The following is a 22,270-nucleotide window of genomic DNA, read 5'->3' on the forward strand; positions in this document are numbered from 1 at the left end:
TGTAAATCAATCCCAGAACAACAGCAAAGGATCTTGTGAAGATGCTGGAGGAAACAGGTACAAAAGTCCTATGATCGGCATAACCAGAAAGGCCGCTCAGCAAGGAAGAAGCCACTGCTCCAACCAGCCCTGACCTCAATCCTATAGAAAATTTGTGTCTAGAACTGAAAAAGCGTGTGCGAGCAAGGAGGCTTACAAACCTGACTCCGTTACACCAGCTCTGTCAGGAGGAATAGGACAAAATACACCCAACTGTTTGTGGGAAGCTTGAGGAAGGCTACCTGAAATGTTTGACCCAAGTTAAAACATGTAAAGGCAATGCTACCAAATACTAACTGAGTGTATGTAAACTTCTGACCCACTGGGAATGTGATGAAAGAAATAAAAGCTGAAATAAAGTCACTCTACACTATTATTCTGACATTTCACATTCTTAAAATAAAGTGGTGATCCTAACTGACCTAAAACAGGGAATTCTTACCAGGATTAAATGTCAGGAATTGTGAAAAACTGAGTTTAAATGTAGTTTGCTAAAGTGTATGTAAACTTCAGACTTCAACTCTATTTAGATAGTGCATGCTGCAAGGAGGCATAAGGACTGCAGATATGGCCAGGTCAATAAATGGCAATGTCCGTACTGTGAGATGCCTAAGACAGCGCTACAGGTAGACAGGACGGACAGCTGATCATCCTCTCAGTGTAACAACACCTGCACAGGATCGGCACATCCGAACATCACAGCTGCGGGAATGGTACAGGATGGCAACAACTGCCCTAGTTCCACCCCAGGAATGCGCAATGCCTCCATCAGTGCTCAGACTGTCTGCAATAGACAGAGAGGCTCGACTGAGGGCTTGTAGGACTGTTGTAATGCAGGTCCTCACCAGACATCACTGGCAACAACGTCGCCTATTGGCACAAACCTGCCGTCGCTGGACCAGACAGGACGGGCAAAAAGTGCTCTTCACCGAAGAGTCTGGGTTTTGTCTCACCAGGGGTGATGGTCGGATTTGTGTTTATCGTTGAAGGAATGAGCGTTAAACCAAGGCCTGTACTCTGGAGCGGGATCGATTTGGAGGTGGAGGGTCCGTCATGGTCTGGGGCGGTGTGTCACAGCATCATCAGACTGAGCTTGTCGTCATTTCAGGCAATCTCAACGCTGTGCATTATAGGGAAGACATCCTCCTCCCTCATGTGGTACCCTTCCTGCAGGCTCATCCTGACATGACCCTCCAGCATGACATACAAATATTTACACATGTTCAGTTTGCTGAAAATAAACGCAGTTGACAGTGAGAAGACGTTTCTCACGGAGTTTATATATAGCTGTTTACACACATGTAGAGTTGAAGTCTGAAGTTTACATACACCTTAGCCAAATACATTTAAACTCAGTTTTTCACAATTCAAAAAATTCCATCTTATTTTAAGAATGTGAAATGTCAGAATAATAGTAGAGAGAATGATTTATTTCAGCTTTTATTTCTTTCATCACATTCCCAGTGGGTCAGATGTTTACATACACTCAATTATTATATGGTAGCATTGCTTTTAAATTGTTTAACTTGAGTCAAACGTTTTCGGTAGCCTTCCCACAATAAGTTGGGTGAATTTTGGCTCATTCCTCCAGACAGAGCTGGTGTAACAGAGTCGGGTTTGTAGGCCTCCTTGCTAACACATGCTTTTTCAGTTCTGCCCACAAATTTTCTATAGGATTGAGGTCGGGGATTTATGATGGCCACTCCAATACCTTGACTTCGTTGGATGGTCATTATAGCCAAACAGTTCAATTTTTATTTCATCGACCAGAGAACATTTCTCCAAAAAGTACGATATTTGTCCCCATATGCAGTTGCAAACCGTGGTCTGGCTTTATTATGGTGTTTTTTGAGCAGTGGCTTCTTCCTTGCTGAGCGGGCTTTCAGGTTAAAGGCACAGTCAACTTAGTCTATGTAAACTTCTGACCCACTGCAATTGTGACACAGTGAAATAACCTGCCTGTAAACAATTGTTGGAAAAATTACTTGTGTCACGCAAAAAGTAGATGTCCTAACCGACCTGCCAGAACTATAGTTTGTTAACAATAAATCTGTGGAGTGGTTGAAAAACAGGTTTTAATGACTCCAACCTAAGTGTATGTAAACTTATGACTTAAACTGTATATACATATATATTATATATACACGTATGTATGCAAATATACACACACTTATTTTTTCCTGGCGAGACACGCTTTTAAATGGGTAGTTGTTGGCTTAATGACTGGAAGTCTATGGGAACACCCACCAGTACTGAAAACAAATCCTATGGGAAACACTGGTGTGTGCAAACTGGACAGATAGAATCAGCGGGGGAGAGGGAGAGAGAGAAAGAGAGGGAGAGAGAGAAAGAGACTGTGGGAGAGGGGGAGGAGTGTAACCAAAAACTGTAAATCTTTGGGAAATGTCGAATCGGAGGTGTCACACAAAGGCATCCCTGTGAGTCTGAACTGTGGGAGCCTGATGAAAAGGATGTGTGTGTGTGTGTGTGTGTGTGTGTGTGTGTGTGTGTGTGTGTGTGTGTGTGTGTGTGTGTGTGTGTGTGTGTGTGTGTGTGTGTGTGTGTGTGTGTGTGTGTGTGTGTGTGTGTGTGTGTGTGTGTGTGCGCTAAAAAGTCAGCATGAGAGATCCACAGTGACACCTCTATTGTGCCAGAGTCATCTAAAGTGAGAAAGAGACAGTTTAGTGGGATCAGGGATTGAGAAAGCAAAGGTTTGATGGAGAGAAGAAGGGGGGAGTATTATGTAGAAAATATGATTTAGCAGCAGCCAGGACTGAGCTTCAACATGAATAGATGAAACTTAAGTGCCAGTCCCTTATCTTACGTCAAATGTTGTCTTGCAATCTCTGACATGAAATACCCCTCTTCCTGGTACCTGAATTATTCCATTTGACCCCCGTGTAGAAGAATATCACAACAAATGAATACTTAAAATCAGCCCATCATGAATGAGTATTCATGATAGAACTTTTCTCACAGCGTGGTTTCTATGGGCAACTGTGGGGAGCTTCTAGCATGGCCCTGGCAGAAAGCAGCCCTTCGGTCTGCTCAGACACTCTGTCCTGTTTCTCTGTTAGACTCTTCCCCTCTTCTCTTGCTCCTCTGTTCCCTTCTTCCCCTGTTCTCTCCCTCTCTCCTCTGTTCTACCCTTCCCCTGCTCCTGGCCCCGAATGGTACCACTTCCTCTCTCCCCATGGGCACTCAGCCACACTCATACCCCACCCCCCTGCTTAGGCATTCCAGGCACACTGATTCAAGTCTCCCTCTCAATCGTGCTTTGGTACTGCAGACACACTGAATCAAGCTTCCTTTTCAATAAGCCTTCCCGTCCTCCGGCAGGGTGATGGGTTGAAAGCGTATGTTTACACAAAGACACAGAGTATCTACTCTGGGCCAAATTACCCCTGCCTTACGTCACCCCTCAGAGTTCTGGGAAATGCTAAGAGGAGGCATGGGGGATGGTCAGGTCTGAGGGTATGGTCATTCATCTTAGATTGCAGACTTAAACCACCGAGTACACTTTGTACTCACACAGTGAATTTGTGAAAAGTCTGTCCAAAACAGTGGTTGCATGATAGAACAACGTTGGCACCGGAGGAAAGAGATTGACAGGTGAGAAGTAGATTGTTACCTTAAGGCTGATGTTGGAGTGAGGGTGGCTCAGGTCGTTATATCTCCAGGGTTCAGATGGCGTTTCCACGGTTTCCCTCTGTGGGTCAGGGGTCAAATCACTTCCTGGTAACTGGAATAACCCCATGGAGATGGGACGTTCCTTCCTGGATTCAGAAAAAGAAGAGGGGGAGGAATATTCAGTATTGACAGAATAAGGGAGAAGAGATGGATTGTTGATTGCTGGTCTCATCTCCATGGGGTTATTTTTTTCCTCATTGCACTTTCTGTGAGTCAGAGCTATGAACTTAAATCTGTATTTACCTCATTTCTACTAGAGGTTGACCGATTATGATTTTTCCATGACAATACCAATACCGATTATTGGAGGACCAAAAAACCTGATACCGATTAATCTGCCGAGATATATATATATATATATATATATATATATATATATATATATATATATATATATATATATATATATATATATATGTATATATATATATATATGTAATAATGACAACTACAGCAATACTGAATGAACAATGAACACTTATTTTAACTTAATATAATACATAAATAAAATCAACTTAGTCTCAAAACAATTATGTAACATGTTCAATTTGGTTTAAATAATGCAAAAACAGTCTAGGAGAAGAAAGTAAAAGTGCAATATGTGCCATGTAAAAAGGCTAACGTTTAAGTTCCTTGCTGGTGGTTCCTTTAAACTTCAGTCTTCCATATTCCCAGTTAAGTTTTAAGTTGTCATTATTATAGGCATTATGACGCATCAACTATTTCGCACTACACCATTTGTATTTTATATACCTTTGACTATTGGATGTTCTTATAGGCACATAATATTGCCAGCCTAATCTTGGTAGTTGATAGGCTTGAAGTCATAAACAGCACTGTGCTTCAAGCATGGCTAAGAGCTGCTGGCAAATGCAGGAAAGTGCTGTTTGAATTGATGCTTACGAGCCTGCTGCTGCCTTCCGCAGCTCAGTCAGACTGCTCTATCAAATAATAGACATAATTATAATATAATAAACACAGAAATACGAGCCTTAGGTCATTAATATGGTCAAATCTGGAAACTATAATTTCGGAATCAAAACGTTTATTCTTTCAGTGAAATACGCAACCATTCAGTATTTTATCGAACGGGTGGCAACCCGAAGTCTAAATATTGCTTACATTGGCACAACCTTCAATGTTGTAATTATGTACAATTCTGGCAAATGAATGAAGGTCTTTGTTAGGAAGAAATGGTCTTCAGACAGTTCGCAACGAGTCAGGCAGCCCAAAATGCTGCATATACCCTGAGTCGGCTTGCGCGGAACGCAAGAGAAGTGATACAACTTCCCTAGTTAATATTGCCTGCTAACATGAATTTATTTTAACTAAATATGCAGGTTTAAAAATATATACTTGTGTATTGATTTTAAGAAAAGGCATTGATGTTTATGGTTAGGTACATTGGTGCAACGATTGTGCTTTTTTCACGAATGCTCTTTTGTTAAATTATCACCCGTTTGGTGAAGTAGGCTGTGATTCGATGATAAATGAACTGGCACAGCATTGATTATATGCAACACAGGACAAGCTAGTTAAACTAGTAATTTCATCAACAATGTGGAGTTAACATAATCACAAGTTAAGATTTGTTTTTAATAAGATAAGTTTAACGCTAGCTAGCAACTTACCTTGGCTCCTTGCAGCCACCAGGTCCTTTTGATGCTGCACTCACGTAACAGGTGGTCAGCCTGCCACGCAGTCTCCTCGTGGATTGCAATGTAAATCGGCATCCAAAAATGCAGATTACCGATTGTTATGAAAACTTCGGCCAATTGGCCATGCCGATTAATCGGTCCACCTCTAATTTCTACCAGCATGTCACATGAGTAACCAGAGGAAAATTAACTCGACCACCTTTACGCCACACAGAGATGCATACAAAGCACTCCCTCGCCCTCCAATTGGCAAATCTGACAATAATTATATCCTCCCGATTCCTGCTTACAAGCAAAAAATGAAGAAGGACGTACCAGTGGCTTAATATGGAAGTGGTCAGTTGAGGCAGATGCTACGCTACAGGACAGTTTTGCTAGCACAGACTAGAATATGTTCTGGGATTCTTCTAATGGCATTGAGGAGTATACCACCTCAGTCACCGGCTTCATCAATAAGTGCATCTACGACGTCGTCCCCACACGTACATATCCCAACCAGAAGCCATGGATTACATGCAACATCCGCACCGAGCTAAAGGCTAGAGCTTCCACTTTCAAGGAGCGGGACACTAATCCAGACACTTGTAAGAACTCCCTCTATGCCCTCAGACGAACCATCAAACAAGCAAAGCATCAATACAGGACTAAGATTGAATCATACTACAACGGCTCCGATGCTCGTTGGATGTGGCAGGGCTTGCAAACTATTACGGACTAAAGGGAAACCCAGCTGCAAGCTGCCCAGTGACGTGAGCCTACCAGACAGGCTAAATGCCCTTTATGCTCGATTCGAGGAAAGCAACACTGAAGCATGCATGAGAGCACCAGCTGTTCCGGACGACTGGGTGATCACGTTCTCCCTAGCCGATGTGAGCGAGACCTTTAAAACAGGTCAACATTTTTTATATATATTTTTTATTTGACCTTTATTTAACCTCTTGCTCCTACCTGGCACGCAGGCGTCCCATCTAGAGCTCTGGAAATGCAAATGCGCTACGCTAAATGCTAATAGTATTAGTTAAAACTCAAACGTTCATTAAAATACACATGCAGGGTATTGAATTAAAGCTACACTCGTTGTGAATCCAGGCAACAAGTCAGATTTTTAAAATGCTTTTCGGCGAAAGCATGAGAAGCTATTATCTGATAGCATGTAACACCCCAAAAGACCCGCAGGGGACGTAAACAAAATAATTAGCATAGTCGGCGCTACACAAACCGCACAAATAAAATATAAAACATTCATTACCTTTGACCATCTTCTTTGTTGGCACTCCTAGATGTCCCATAATCACTATTGGGTCTTTTTTTCGATTAAATCGGTCCATATATAGCCTAGATATCGATCTATGAAGAATGTGTGATAAACGGAAAAAAATAGCGTTTCATAACGTAACGTCATTTTTTAAAATTCAAAAAGTCGACGATAAACTTTCACAAAACACTTCAAAATACTTTTGTAATGCAACTTTAGGTATTAGTAAACGTTAATAAGCGATCAAATGAATCACGAGACGAAGTGTTTTCTATAGGGGTCCGTCTTGAAATACTGTCCGTGTATTTCTCAACCAAAATATCCGGTCGGAGACCTGAAGAAAAAGCCTGTCTCTTGTTGGTTTGACCAAGAAACAAAGAATTGGCAAATGACAAGACTGTTGACATCGTGTGGAAGCTGTAGGTACTGCAACCTCAGCCCTATTTAATGTCTTTCGCCCATAACAATGGGTTGAAGCGGCGGATGGATATATTTTTCCACTTTCAGTGATCAGATTTTCCTGCACTTTTCAATGAAACGCACGTTCTGTTAAAGTCACAGCCGTGATTTAACCAGTTTTATAAAGGTCTGAGTGTTTTCTATCCACACATACTAATCATATGCATATACTATATTCCTGGCATGAGTAGCAGGGCGCTGAAATGTTCCTCGATTTTTAACAGAATGTTCGAAAAAGTAGAGGGTCGACTGAAGAGGTTAACTAGGCAAGTCAGTTCAGAACAAATTCTTATTTTCAATGACGGCCTAGGAACAGTGGGTTAACTGCCTTGTTCAGGGGCAGAAAGACAGATTTTTACCTTGTTGCAAGATCAAATCCCTGATCTGACCTATCGGTTACTAGAACAATGCTCTAACCACTATGCTACCTGCCGCCCCACAAGGCTGCAGTGCCAGACGGATTACCAGGACATGTACTCAGAGCATGTCTGGACCAACTGGCAAGTGTCTCGTTGACTTTTTCAACCTCTCCCTGACTGAGTCTGTAATATCAACATGTTTCAAGCAGACCACCATATTCCCTGTGCCCAAGAAAGCAAAGGTAACCTGCCTAAATAGCACTCACGTCCTGTAGCAATGCTTTGAAAGGCTGGTCATGGCTCACATCAACACCATCATCCCGGAAGCCCTAGACCCACTCCAATTCGCAAACCATCCCGTCAGCTCCACAGATGACGCAATCGCACTCCACACTGCCCTTTCCCACCTGGACAAAAGGAACACCTATGTGAGAATGCTGTTCATTGACTACAGCTCAGAATTCAAACACTACAGTGCCCACAAAGCTCATCACTAAGCTAAGGACCCTGATCCCTGATCCTCAACACGGGGGCCACTCAGGTGTGCCCAATTAGTCCCTTACTATACTCCCTGTTCACCCACGACTGTGTGGCTAAGCATGACTCCAACATTATCATTAAGTTTGCTGACGACAAAAGTGGTAGGCCTGATCACCGACAACGATTTTGTAGCCTACAGGGAGAAGGTCAGAGACCTGGCAGTGTCTGACCTCTCCCTCAATGTAAGCAAGACAAAAGAGCTGATCGTGGAAGAGGACGGAAAAGGATGGCAGAACACGCCCCCATTCACATCAACGGGGCTGAAGTGATGCGGGTCGAGAGCTTCAAGTTTCTTGGTGTCCACCCCACCAACAAACTATCATGGTCCAAGCACACCAAGCCAGTCATGAAGAGGGCACGACAACACCTTTTCCCCCTCAGGAGACTGAAAAGATGGCGCATATTTGGCGCATGTGACAAATAACATTTGATTTGAAAGAGTTTCAAAAAGGTATTGACGGTATTGAAAAACCCTCCCGTGGCTACAGTGGGGCAAAAAAGTATTTAGTCAGCCACCAAATTGTGCAAGTCCTCCCACTTAAAAAGATGAGGCCTGTAATTTCCTTCATAGGTACACTTCAACTATGAAAGACAAAATGAGGGAAAAAAAATCCAGAAAAATCACACTGTAGGATTTTGAATTCATTTATTTACAAATTATGGTGGAAAATAAGTATTTGGTCACCTACAAACAAGAAAGATTTCTGGCTCTCACAGACCTGTAACTTCTTCTTTAAGAGGCTCCTCTGTCCTCCACTCGTTACCTGTATTAATGGCACCTGTTTGAACTTGTTATCAGTATAAAAGACACCTGTCCACAATCTCAAACAGTCACACTCCAAACTCCACTATGGCCAAGACCAAAGAGCTGTCAAAGGACACCAGAAACAAAATTGTAGACCTGCACCAGGCTGGGAAGACTACATCTGCAATAGGTAAGCAGCTTGGTTTGAAGAAATCAACTGTGGGAGCAATTATTAGGAAATGGAAGACATACAAGACCACTGATAATCTCCCTCGATCTGGGGCTCCACGCAAGATCTCACCCGGTGAGGTCAAAATGATCACAAGAACGGTGAGCAAAAATCCCAGAACCACACGGGGGGGACCTAGTGAATGACCTGCAGAGAGCTGGGACCAAAGTAACAAAGCCTACCATCAGTAACACACTACGCCGCCAGGGACTCAAATCCTGCAGTGCCAGACGTGTCCCCCTGCTTAAGCCAGTACATGTCCAGGCCCGTCTGAAGTTTGCTAGAGAGCATTTGGATGATCCAGAAGAAGATTGTGAGAATGTCATATGGTAAGTAGAAACCAAAATATAACTTTTTGGTAAAAACTCAACTCGTTGTGTTTGGAGGACAAAGAATGCTGAGTTGCATCCAAAGAACACCATACCTACTGTGAAGCATGGGGTGGAAACATCATGCAAAGGGACCAAGGCGACTGATCCGTGTAAAGGAAAGAATGAATGGGGCCATGTATCGTGAGATTTTGAGTGAAAACCTCCTTCCATCAGCAAGGGCATTGAAGATGAAAAGTGGCTGGGTCTTTCAGCATGACAATGATCCCAAACCCACCGCCCGGGCAACGAAGGAGTGGCTTCGCATTTCAAGGTCCTGGAGTGGCCTAGCCAGTCTCCAGATCTCAATCCCATATAAAATCTTTGGAAGGAGTTGAAAGTCCGTAATGCCCAGCAACAGCCCAAAAACATCACTGCTCTAGAGGAGATCTGCATGGAGGAGTGGGCCAAAATACCAGCAAGTGTGTGAAAACGTTGAAGACTTACAGAAAACGTTTGACCTCTGTCATTGCCAACAAAGGGTATTTAAGAGATAAACTTTTGTAGGTGACCAAATACTTATTTTCCACCATAATCTGCAAATAAATTCATTAAAAATCCTACAATGTGATTTTCTGGATTTTTTTTCTAATTTTGTCTGTCATAGTTTAAGTGTACCTATGATGAAAATTACAGTCATCTCTCATCTTTTTAAGTGGGAGAACTTGCACAATTGGTGGCTGACTAAATACTTTTTTGCCCCACTGTATTTCTAAATACCCCAGAACACTGTACACCGCCCAAACCTACTTTAAACATCGATAGAAGTGGAGCTCAATATTAACCCACCCACATCAAATGAGGAGCTAACAGTAAAGTACCATAGGCAGAAACAATTGCTTCCATGTTAAAAAGAGCCAGCTGTACTTAATAGCAGACCATAGGCAATCTGTCTCTCCATAGTGGGGTGACAGAGACAGACAGGCGTCACTGCCTGCCATTGGACATAAACTGGAGAGAAGCTCAACTAAAAATCAACTATATTTTTTAAACTATCAAAGAAATATCCTAAAACCAAAAATAGCATACAGCTTTGACAGGTCCCTCTTGTAAAGGAGATGTTGTATTTATCAAATGGGATCAACTGTATAAATACATGATACATTAATGTAAATAATATGTCATGTTAGAATGGATGAGTGTGTCTGAGTATCTACTATCTGAGAAGGTTCTCTCACCTGACCTACTTTCAGCCTGCAGAACCATAATGCCTGGCAGTCTGTCATAAACACAGCATGGTAACCACATGTTAATATAATGGCAACTGGCTTTACCCACAGGAAGTAAAGAAGGAAGGGAAAGAGGGATGAGGTGGAGTGAGAGGGGTAAACAAGCAGATAATAATGTACAGGTGATTTAAGCAGAGAATGGACAGCATGAAACAAGGAGAAGATGAGAAGACTGTTCCTACTCTGAGAAAGAGCAGAGATGGAGAAGAGGACAGGAAGGAGGTAAAGACACCCATCCCTTTCACAGAGTTACCTTCAGGAGTGAGGCGACGTTTCTGTCTCCCTCTCTCTCTCACACACTCACACAGGGTCGTACAGTACCTGTTTGGTCGTGGCAGGGCGGGCAGGGCAGGGAGGCCAGTAGAGACAGAGTAGTGCACCAGCAGCAGGACAGACAGAGAGACCAGCACGGCAGAGTTAATGACCACGGCACCCCCCACAAAGCCAAAGACAAACAACAGTATACGCCCCGGGCTCATGGCCCTCCCTGAACATGGCCCAGCGCCCCACACTGCCGGGACCAGGGGAAGGTGGCTAAAACACACGCCTCTGAAGCCTTTACACACTGTCCCTGGATCACAACGGCAAGAAGTATAATTCCCTTGGTGTCCGTCGACAAAGTACACCTGACATACACACGGTCTGTCGCTGACTGCTGGAGTGAGAAGAATGGTCAGGTACAGGAGATCTGGTTCAGAGTAGAGCAGTCTCAAGCTTTGCGAGCTCAGACCAGCAGGCCAACAAGCGACGGCCACAGAAACAACAGCAGCAGCGGTGGTGGTGGCGGCAGAGAGAGAGAGAGCAGCAACTGCTACTGTAGAGTGATGCCGGCTTCAGTTCAACACTACTGTGACATCAGAGAGAGAGAAGAGAGGAGAGAAAGAGAGAGAGTGGACACTGGCTTCGCAGCGGTTTTCCCTTTCTCCACTCTTTTGATGTACTGTATCCTCTTTCTGTCAGACGATACTCTTGCTTGTCCTTTCTTTGCTAAGCTGCGACACTGCTGCCGCTGTACAGTCTAGAATTCTCGCTCTCCCCTCCCTCTCTCTTCTCCCCCGCCTCCCTCCCCTCTTATCCCTCCCTTTCGGATGCTGAGGCAGCATTAGAGCTAGTAACATATGCCTCCTCTCAGCTCGATGCTGATTGGCTGAGCCAGGGAGAGACTGGGAGGACAAACCTGTGGATACTGGCAGCGCCTGCTACTACTGAAAGACTGGAGGGCTGCTGCCACACACATAATACATAATGTAACACCTGTGTTAGGGGAAACCGCTGAAAATTACAAATGAGTGCCTTGTGAACAAACACAAAATGTTTAGATCTGTTTCAATCTAAAAAGCATCACAATCTGCTTTAATGTAGTGGTCAAAGTAAACATCCCTCTCTAGACCGTTCAAAACGGAGGCTTATCCAGCGTGAGACCATGACCTCTTTTCACTGCTGTTTGACTCACTGTTCTGATCTGCTCAGCAGACTAACACACTGCAGCTCTGAAACCCTCTAATCATCACACTGAGATTACTGCAGCTGACCACTGACAACTTCTAGCTGGTTTATATACAACAGAATAGTCCCACTCAATCTCCCAATCTCCTCTTCATCACCTCCTATCCTCTCTTCTTTTGCCTGCCCTCTCCTTTTGCCCTGCTCATCTCATCCTCACTTGCCCTCTCCCCATCCCATCCCCTTGCCTGCCCTCTCCTCCCATTTCTCTTCTCTTCTTCCCTCCATCAGGTTCTGAACTGCCTGTGGAGAGCAGCAAGCATTGGAGTGTTGCCTGCAGTGATGAAGCACCTCACATCAACTTACTCTCTCAGGGTGAGGAGCCAACTATGCCAATGAATCTTGATGTGCCATACTGATACGGACATTGTACACTAAAATACAAAAACACACATGCTACCCAGGATGTACTGGCCACAAACTAGCAGTGCATTTGGGAAACAGTGCTATATGATACTGTACACGCAGTGATTTTGATAGTTGTATACAGTACCAGTCAAAAGTTTGGACACACCTACTCATTCAAGGGTTTTTCTTTATTTTGACTATTTTCTACATTGCATAATAGTGAAGACATCAAAACTAGGAAATAACACATATGGAATCATGAAACTAAAAAGTGTTAAACAAATCAATATAAACTCAGCAAAAAAAAAAAGAAAAGTCCTCTCATTGTCAACTACGTTTATTTTCAGCAAATTTAACATGTGTAAATATGAACATAACAAGATTCAACAACAGACAACCTGAACGAGTTCCACAGACATGTGACTAACAAATGGAATAATGTGTCGCTGAACAAAGGGGGGCTCAAAATCAAAAGTAACAGTCAGTATCTGGGTGTGGCCACCAGCTGCATTAAGGACTGCAGTGCATCTCCTCCTCATGGACTGCACCAGATTTGCCAGTTCTTGCTGTGAGTTACCCCACTCTTCCACCAAGGCACCTGCAAGTTCCCGGACATTTCTGGGCGGAAATGGCCCTGGCCCTCACCCTCCGATCTAACAGGTCCCAGACATGCTCAATGGGGTTGAGATCCGGGCTCTTCACTGGCCATGGAAGAATACTGACATTCCTGTCTTGCAGGAAATCACACACAGAACGAGCAGTATGGCTGGTGGGAATGTCATGCTGGCGGGTCATGTCAGGATGAGCCTGCAGGAAGAGTACTACATGAGGGAGGAGGATGTCTTCCCTGTAAAGCACAGCGTTGAGATTGCCTGCAATGACAACAAGCTCAGTCCGATGATGCTGTGACACACCGCCCCAGACCATGATGGACCCTCCACCTCCAAATTGATCCCGCTCCAGAGTACAGGCCTCGGTGTAACGCACATTCCTTCAACGATAAAACGTGAATCTGACCATCACCCCTGGTGAGACAAAACCCAGACTCGTCAGTGAAGAGCACTTTTTGCCAGTCCTGTCTGGTCCAGCGACGGCGGGTTTGTGCCCATAGGCGACGTTGTTGCCTGGCGAGGACCTGCCTTACAACAGGCCTACAAGCCCTCAGTCCAGCCTCTCTCAGCCTATTACAGACAGGCTGAGGACTGATTGTGCGCTCCTGGTGTAACTCGGGCAGTTGTTGCCATCCTGTACCTGACCCATGGGTGTGATGTTCGGATGTACCAATCCTGTGCAGGTGTTGTTACATGTGGTCTACCACTGCGAGGACGATCAGCTGTCCATCCTGTCTCCCTGTAGCGCCGTCTTAGGCATCTCACAGTACGGACATCGCAATTTATTGCCCTGGCCATATCTGCAGTCCTCATGCAGATGAGCAGGGACCCTGGACATCTTTCTTTTGGTGTTTTTCAGAGTCAGTAGAAAGGCATCTTTAGTGTCCTAAGTTTTCATAACTGTGCCACCCTTTGCCGTGATGACAGTGTTGCACACTCTTGGCATTCTCTCAACCAGCTTCACCTGGAATGCTTTTCCAACAGTCTTGAAGGAGTTCCCACATATGCTGAGCACATGTTGGCTGCTGTTCCTTCCCCCTGCGGTCCAACTCATCCCAAACGGGTTGAGGTCGGGTGACTGTGGAGACCAGGTCATCTGATGCAGCTCTCCATCCCACTCCTTCTTGGTCAAATAGCCCTTAAAGCCTGGAGGTGTGTTGGGTCATTGTCCTGTTGAAAAACAAATGGGTAGTCCCACTAAGCGCAAACTAGATGGGATACCGTATCGCTGCAAAATGCTGTGGTAACCATGCTGGTTAAGTGTGCCTTCAATTCTAAATAAATCACAGACAGTGTCACCAGCAAAGCACCGCACCCCACCTCTTCCTCCATGCTTCACGGTGGAAACCACACATGCGCAGATCATCCGTTCACCTACTCTGCGTCTCACAAAGACACGGCAGTTAGAACCAAAAATCTCCAATTTTAACTCATCAGACCAAAGGACAGATTTCCACCGGTCTAATGTCCATTGCTCATTTTTCTTGGCCCAAGCAAGTCTTCTTATTATTGGTGTCCTTTGGGAGTGGTTTCTTTGCAGCAATTCATCCATGAAGGCCTGATTCACGCAGTCTCCTCTGAACAGTTAATGTTGATGTGTGTCTGTTACTTGAACTTTGTGAAGCAGTCTTCCTTTCCTGTGGCAGTCCTTATCAGAGCCAGTTTCATCATAGCACTTGATTGTTTTTGCGACTGCACTTGAAGAAACTTTCAAAGTTCTTGACATTTTCCAGATTTACTGAACTTCATGTCTTAAAGTAATGGACTGTTAATTGAGCATTTCTTCCCATAACATGGACTTGGTCTTTTACCAAATAGGGCTATCTTCTACATACCACCCCTACCTTGTCACAACACAATTGATTGGCTCAAAAGCATTAAGGAAAGAAATTCCAAAGAAACTTTTAACAAGGCATATCTGTTAATTGAAATGCATTCCAGATGAAGCTGGTGGAGAGAATGCCAAGAGTGTGCAAAGTTGTCATCAAGGCAAAGGGTGGCTCCTATGAAGAATCTCAAATATAAAATACATTTTGATTTATTTATTAATTATTCCAAATGTGTTATTACATAGTTTTGATGTCTTCACTATTATTCTACAATGTAGAAAATAGCAAAAATATTGAAAAACCCTTAATTGTAAGTGTGTCCAAACTTTTGACTGGTGCTGTAGATGACCTTACCTTGCTCTGCTTGTGTCCGAGGGTGTCTCCTGCTGGTGTTTGGTACGTTCCAAGTGCTCCATGTAACTGTGGATCATCTGCATGGGGCATACCACAGGGAGACGGGGGGGGGAGGGGGTTAGCGTGGGCAGGGAGTGTCCCTATTTGAATACATTGTTGAAGATGGCTACTGTTTCTTATAGGGTTTTGCATCCATGTACAGCTGGAACAGACAGCCTCCTGGCATGTGGGGTACCATGTACAGCTGGAACAAACAGCCTCCTGGCATGTGGTGTACCATGTACTGCTGGAACAAACAGCCTCCTGGCGCCAGTTCAAACAACGCGACTCTAACCAGAGCATAACGGACCCATTATTTTTTATCCCCCGATTCCCCCCGGATTCCCACCGCAAACAGAATTTTCAGCTGGATCTTCACAACTAGCTAACTAGCTAACCGCAACCCGAATGATTACTCCTGGCTAGCGTTTCCATCCACTTAGCTTAAAGCTAGCCCGGCCAGAGCTCCTGTGCTACCACCGAAGCATACTCCTGGGCTACAATATCCGGACCCACGACCGGTCTATCGATGTCACCGCATGAAGAGGCATAAACAGACTCACCCCATCGTGACGTCCCCCAAAGGCTAACTTTCTAGCCCTTGCTATCTCCTTGCTTGCTAATTCGGCCTGCTAACTGCTAGCTTGTTTAGCCCCGGCCTACTAACTGTTAGCTTGTTAGCACAGGCATGCTAACTGTCTGAATCGCCGCGTCCCAACCACTCACTGGACCCATATTTACTTTCAATCTCTTTTCGATTTTTAATTCGATTATACCTTCCGGTAATCTGCCTCACCCAATGTGATACGGAATCGCTATTATTTTTAATTTTTAGAACACATTCAAGAACCTCCAGAAGCTAACCAGCTAACTAGCTACAAGCTATTTAGTCATTGTTATTGGCTTTTACCTTCTGCACAGCCAGCCATTTAAAAAAAAACCTGGATAATACTCGCGTGTCTAGCTTCCCTGCCTCATCCACCGCTACCCCCTGGACACTGGACACTTGGCTACATAGCTGATGCATGCTGGACTGTCCATTAATCACGGTACTCCATTCTGCTTGTTTATGTTTTATCTGTCGGCCCCAGCCGCACTCCGGCTCTGTGTGTAGTTAATCCGACCCACCCTGCCTAGTCAACGCCATTTTACCTGCTGTTGTTGTGTTAGCTGATAGGCTGTTGTTGTCTCACCTACTGTTTTAGCTAGCTCTCCCAATTCAACACCTGTGATTACTGTATGCCTCGCTGTATGTCTCTCTCAAATGTCAATATGCCTTGTATACTGTTGTTCAGATTAGTTATCATTGTTTTAGTTTACAATGGAGCCCCTAGTTCCACTCTTCATACCCCTGATACCTCCTTTGTTCCACCTCCCACACATGCAGTGACCTCACCCATTACTACCAGCATGTCCAGAGATACAACCTCTCTTACAGTGCCTGGGCTTAGCTCCGCTGTACCCGCACCCCACCATACCACTGTCTGCGCATTATGACCTGAATATATTCTACCATGCCCAGAAATCTGCTCCTTTTATTCTCTGTCCCCAACGCTCTAGGCGACAAGTTTTGATAGCCTTTAGCTGCACCCTCATACTACTCCTCCTCTGTTCCACAGGTGATGTGGAGGTAAATCCAGGCCCTGCATGTCCCCAAGCACCCTCATTTGTTGACTTCTGTGATCGAAAAAGCCTTGGTTTCATGCATGTCAACATCAGAAGCCTCCTCCCTAAGTTTGTTTTACTCACTGCTTTAGCACACTCTGCTAACCCTGATGTCCTTGCTGTGTCTGAATCCTGGCTCAGGAAGGCCACCAAAAATTCTGAGATTTCCATACCCAACTATAACATTTTCCACCAAGATAGAACTGCCAAAGGGGGAGGAGTTGCAGTCTACTGCAGAGATAGCCTGCAAAGTAATGTCATACTTTCCAGGTCCATACCCAAACAGTTTGAAATACTAATTTTAAAAATGACTCTCTCCAGAAATAAGTATCTCACTGTTGCCGCCTGCTACCGTCCCCTCAGCTCCCAGCTGTGCCCTGGACACCATTTGTGAATGGATCGCCCCCCATCTGGCTTCAGAGTTTGTACTGTTAGGTGACCTAAACTGGGATATGCTTAACACCCCGGCAGTCCTACAATCTAAGCTTAGATGCCCTCAAATCATCAAGGAACCCACCAGGTACAACCCTAAATCTGTAAACAAGGGCACCCTCATAGACGTCATCCTGACCAACTGGCCCTCCAAATACACCTCCGCTGTCTTCAACCAGGACCTCAGCGATCACTGCCTCATTGCCTGTATCCGCTATGGAGCCGCAGTCAAACGACCACCCCTCGTCAAACGCTCCCTAAAACACTTCTGTGAGCAGGCCTTTCTAATCGACCTGGCCCGGGTATCCTGGAAGGACATTGACCTCATCCTGTCAGTTGAGGATGCCTGGTCATTCTTTAAAAGTAACTTCCTCACCATTTTAGATAAGCATGCTCCGTTCAAAAAATGCAGAACTAAGAAAAGATATAGCCCTTGGTTCACTCCAGACCTGACTGCCCTCGACCAGCACAAAAACATCCTGTGGCGGACTGCAATATCTTCGAATAGTCCCCGCGATATGCAACTGTTCAGGGAAGTCAGGAACCAATACACGCAGTCAGTCAGGAAAGCTAAGGCCAGCTTCTTGAGGCAGAAATTTGCATCCTGTAGCTCCAACTCCAAAAAGTTCTGGGACACTGAAGTCCATGGAGAACAAGAGCACCTCCTCCCAGCTGCCCACTGCACTGAGGCTAGGTAACACGGTCACCACCGATAAATCCATGATTATCGAAAACTTCAACAAGCATTTCTCAACGGCTGGCCATGCCTTCCGCCTGGCTACTCCAACCTCGGCCAACCCCCCCCCCCCCCCCCGCCCCCCCCCCCGCAGCTACTCGCCAAAGCCTCTCCAGGTTCTCCTTTACCCAAATCCAGATAGCAGATGTTCTGAAAGAGCTGCAAAACCTGGACCCGTACAAATCAGCTGGGCTTGACAATCTGGACCCTCTATTTCTGAAACTATCCGCCGCCATTGTCGCAACCCCTATCCCCAGCCTGTTCAACCTCTCATATGGTCTGAGATCCCCAAGGATTGGAAAGCTGCCGCAGTCATCCCACTCTTCAAAGGGGGTGACATCCTGGACCCAAACTGTTACAGACCTATATCCATCCTGCCCTGCCTATCTAAGGTCTTCGAAAGCCAAGTCTACAAACAGGTCACTGACCATCTTTCCGCTGTGCAATCTGGTTTCCGAGCCGGTCACGGGTGCACCTCAGCCACGCTCAAGGTACTAAACGATATCATAACCGCCATCGATAAAAGACAGTACTGTGCAGCAGTCTTCATCGACCTTGCCAAGGCTTTCGACTCGGTCAATCACCATATTCTTATCGGCAGACTCAGTAGCCTCAGTTTTTCGGATGACTGCCTTGCCTGGTTCACAAATTACTTTGCAGACAGAGTTCAGTGTGTCAAATCGGAGGGCATGCTGTCCGGTCCTCTGGCAGTCTCTATGGGGGTGCCACAGGGCTCAATCCTCGGGCCGACTCTTTTTTCTGTATTTATCAATGATGTTGCTCTTGCTGCGGGCGATTCCCTGATCCACCTCTACGCAGACGACACCATTCTATATACTTCCGGCCCGTCCTTGGACACTGTGCTATCTAACCTCCAAACGAGCTTCAATGCCATACAACACTCCTTCCGTGGCCTCCAACTGCTCTTAAACGCTAGTAAAACCAAATGCATGCTTTTCAACCGTTCGCTGCCTGCACCCGCACGCCCGACTATCACCACCCTGGATGGTTCCGACCTTGAATATGTGGACATCTATAAGTACCGAGGTGTCTGGATAGACTGTAAACTCTCCTTCCAGACTCATATCAAACATCTCCAATCGAAAATCAAATCTAGAGTCGGCTTTCTATTCTGCAACAAAGCCTCCCTTCACTCACGCCGCCAAACTTACCCTAGTAAAACTGCTCCAAAACTACCGAACCTCGACTTCGGCGATGTCATCTACAAAATTGCTTCCAACACTACTCAGAAAAATGGATGCAGTTTATCACAGTGCCATCCGTTTTGTCACTAAAGCACCTTATACCACCCACCACTGCGACCTGTATGCTCTAGTCGGCTGGCCCTCACTACATATTCGTCGCCAGACCCACTGGCTCCAGGTCATCTACAAGTCCATGCTAGGTAAAGCTACGCCTTATCTCAGTTCACTGGTCACGATGGCAACACCCACCGGTAGCACGCGCTCCAGCAGGTGTATCTCACTGATCATCCCTAAAGCCAACACCTCATTTGGCCGCCTTTCGTTCCAGTTCTCTGCTGCCTGTGACTGGAACGAATTGCAAAAATCGCTGAAGTTGAAGACTTTTATCTCCCTCACCAACTTCAAACATCTGCTATCTGAGCAGCTAACCGATCGCTGCAGCTGTACATAGTCTATCAGTAAATAGCCCACCCATTTTTACCTACCTCATCCCCATACTGTTTTTATTTATTTACTTTTCTGCTCTTTTGCACACCTATATCTCTACCTGTACATGACCATCTATCACTCCAGTGTTAATCTGCAAAATTGTAATTATTTGCCTACCTCCTCATGCCTTTTGTACACAATATATATATATATATATATATATATATATATATATATATACTCTTTTTTTCTTTTTCTACTGTGTTATTGACTTGTTAATTGTTTACTCCATGTGTAACTCTGTGTTGTCTGTTCACACTGCTATGCTTCATCTTGGCCAGGTCGCAGTTGCAAATGAGAACTTGTTCTCAACTAGCCTACCTGGTTAAATAAAGGTTAAATAAAATAAATAAAAAATAAAAAATGTGGGGTACCATGTACAGCTGGAACAGACAGCCTCCTGGCATGTGGGGTATTCAGCTGTCAACTGTGCCAGCTTCTAAAATTGCATTTCCATCCATATTTAAAATGTCATGTTCTCTATGCAGGCCAGAGTGGTTTGTTTTGGCGTCTGGGCCAATGTGTTTGTAATACATTATGGAAAACAGACTTGTGGTTCTTCTGTAGCTCAGTTGGCAGAGCATGGCGCTTGTAATGCCAGGGTAGTGGGTTCGATCCCCGGGACCACCCATACGTAGAATGTATGCACACATGACTGTAAGTCGCTTTGGATAAAAGCGTCTGCTAAATGGCATTTATTATTATTTATTTATTTAGACCGACTGAATTGAGGCAACATATTTTAATGTAGGGAGTCTCTCTCAACAATAGGATGCAGACCTGGGTCTCAAACATATGTCATATACTTACAAATACTTGACTTTTACTTGCCCAGTACAATGGTAAGAATGGAACAGTCCCAATCACAGATGGTGTCAATTCTGAAAGTAAACTAAATTCCAATTCCAAATTTTACTAACTGAAAAGCATTGGAAGAGAATTGGAATGTCATTGTAATTTCTGAATTGATATGAAATTGACGCCAACCCTGGTCCCAATACGCACTACAACACACTTCCCTTCCCTCCTCATACCTCTGTGTGCCTCTGGTGGAGGGCATTGTACTCCTTCTTCAGCTCTGCTTCTCGTTCCTCCATTCTACCGACTGAAAGAGAGAACGTGTGATCTCGGTTAAAACATAACATGGTCAATGAGGCAAAATAACACTAACTAACATAGAAAAGCCTTTTGTGTCCAGTTAGTTAAAAGTGAATGCAATCTTGGAACATCAGTAACATCTGTCTGTGAACATCAGTAATATCCTTCTCAAAACAGGCTTCCAAGATGAGAAACCAAATAAAGTACCAACTGCTGTCAGTTGTAGTAGCAATGCATGACCACCAGGTGTCATTAGCGCACTAGTAACAACACTGTCTGGCTCACTCAAACATTCATGCAGAGATATTTTACACAGCTTTGGGTTAGGGGTCCCTGAACAGCCATAATCCTGCCATGAGTAAAAACGTTTCCCTATGAAAAATTTCAGGAATTCTATGCCGTTTCATACACAAAGTTGTACCACTCATCACACACTCGGAAGCCATGTTTAAACTGTATGATAAAAAAAGCACAAGCAGGAACCCAAACACACTAGCCTACATTAGAATCAACTCTACTCTATTAACACATAGCTCTGAGCTCTGTAACTTAATCCACTGTAGGAAACTTGGCTGGCTTGAACGGTTTATAGTGAAAACACCATGACAATATCCTGTGTGAGTGTTCAGATGACTGCCCAGCCTTATAAAAATGGTGGAATTTGTATTTGCATGGCCCGGTGCCCTGGGTGGGTGAAGATTTCAATTAAAGGACCAATGGAATGGTCTAGAATGAGCTAACTCCGCCCACCCGGGCAATGCGAAAAGAACTCAACCAATGCCTTCACAAAGACAGAGTGTGTGAGGCAGACACACTAACCCAAGCAGGAATACCATCTGGTCATTGACAATGACCCTCCCAACACAACGTGAAATGTTTGTCAGTAAATGCTAACAAAGTCATCTAAATCAAATCTGCTACGCCCCTCTACATCTCTCTATGATAGCACGGCTAACAGCGGACTGTGGTTTTTTGTCGTTGCCTCTTAGTGGAATATGATATAGGTCTGGGATTTGCTTCAGTAGAACACAGGCTTCAAACCCAGACCGTCAGAGGTGGTTTAGTGAATGCCTAGGACTTAGCTCTGCTGTCTATGTGATTTACTTGTTACCATTACTAGTGACTACCGGTAGACAAAGAGGAACCAAGTAGAGAATGAACAGACAGAAATAACCCTTTTGGAACTCACCTGCTGTGTGTGTATTGGAAAGTGGAAGTGTGTTTAGGGCTTGCGGTCTACTAGATCTGTCCTGTTCATCATCTACTCTACCCACACCTGATGAGCAATCTGAACTATGAGCTGGCCTCATGAGGAGTGTTCTCACAACTAAATGACTCAACACATGCGTATTACTGCTCAGCCACTCCCTATCCATTTCCTGTGTGTGAG

General features: G+C 44.7%; 1 protein-coding gene across 5 annotated transcripts in view; it reads right to left on the bottom strand.

Moving 5' to 3' along the window:
- LOC124038507 (C-Jun-amino-terminal kinase-interacting protein 4-like) overlaps positions 1-22,270 on the bottom strand; it is a 76,569-nt gene that overhangs the window by 25,061 nt on the left and 29,238 nt on the right. For 2 of the 5 annotated variants that reach the window (XM_046354486.1, XM_046354483.1), the window contains exons 3-5: positions 20,817-20,887; positions 15,217-15,293; positions 3,671-3,815 (exon numbers count right to left, since the gene is read on the bottom strand). In XM_046354486.1, coding sequence (XP_046210442.1) covers positions 3,671-3,815; positions 15,217-15,293; positions 20,817-20,887 — 293 coding nt within the window. Of the gene's footprint in view, positions 1-3,670; positions 3,816-10,824; positions 10,844-10,892; positions 11,564-15,216; positions 15,294-20,816; positions 20,888-22,270 lie in introns of those variants that run through there. The other 3 variants (XM_046354484.1, XM_046354487.1, XM_046354485.1) reach the window with 3 other exon arrangements.

This window comes from Oncorhynchus gorbuscha, linkage group LG06 (assembly GCF_021184085.1).
Source record: "Oncorhynchus gorbuscha isolate QuinsamMale2020 ecotype Even-year linkage group LG06, OgorEven_v1.0, whole genome shotgun sequence".
NCBI lineage: Eukaryota > Metazoa > Chordata > Actinopteri > Salmoniformes > Salmonidae > Oncorhynchus > Oncorhynchus gorbuscha.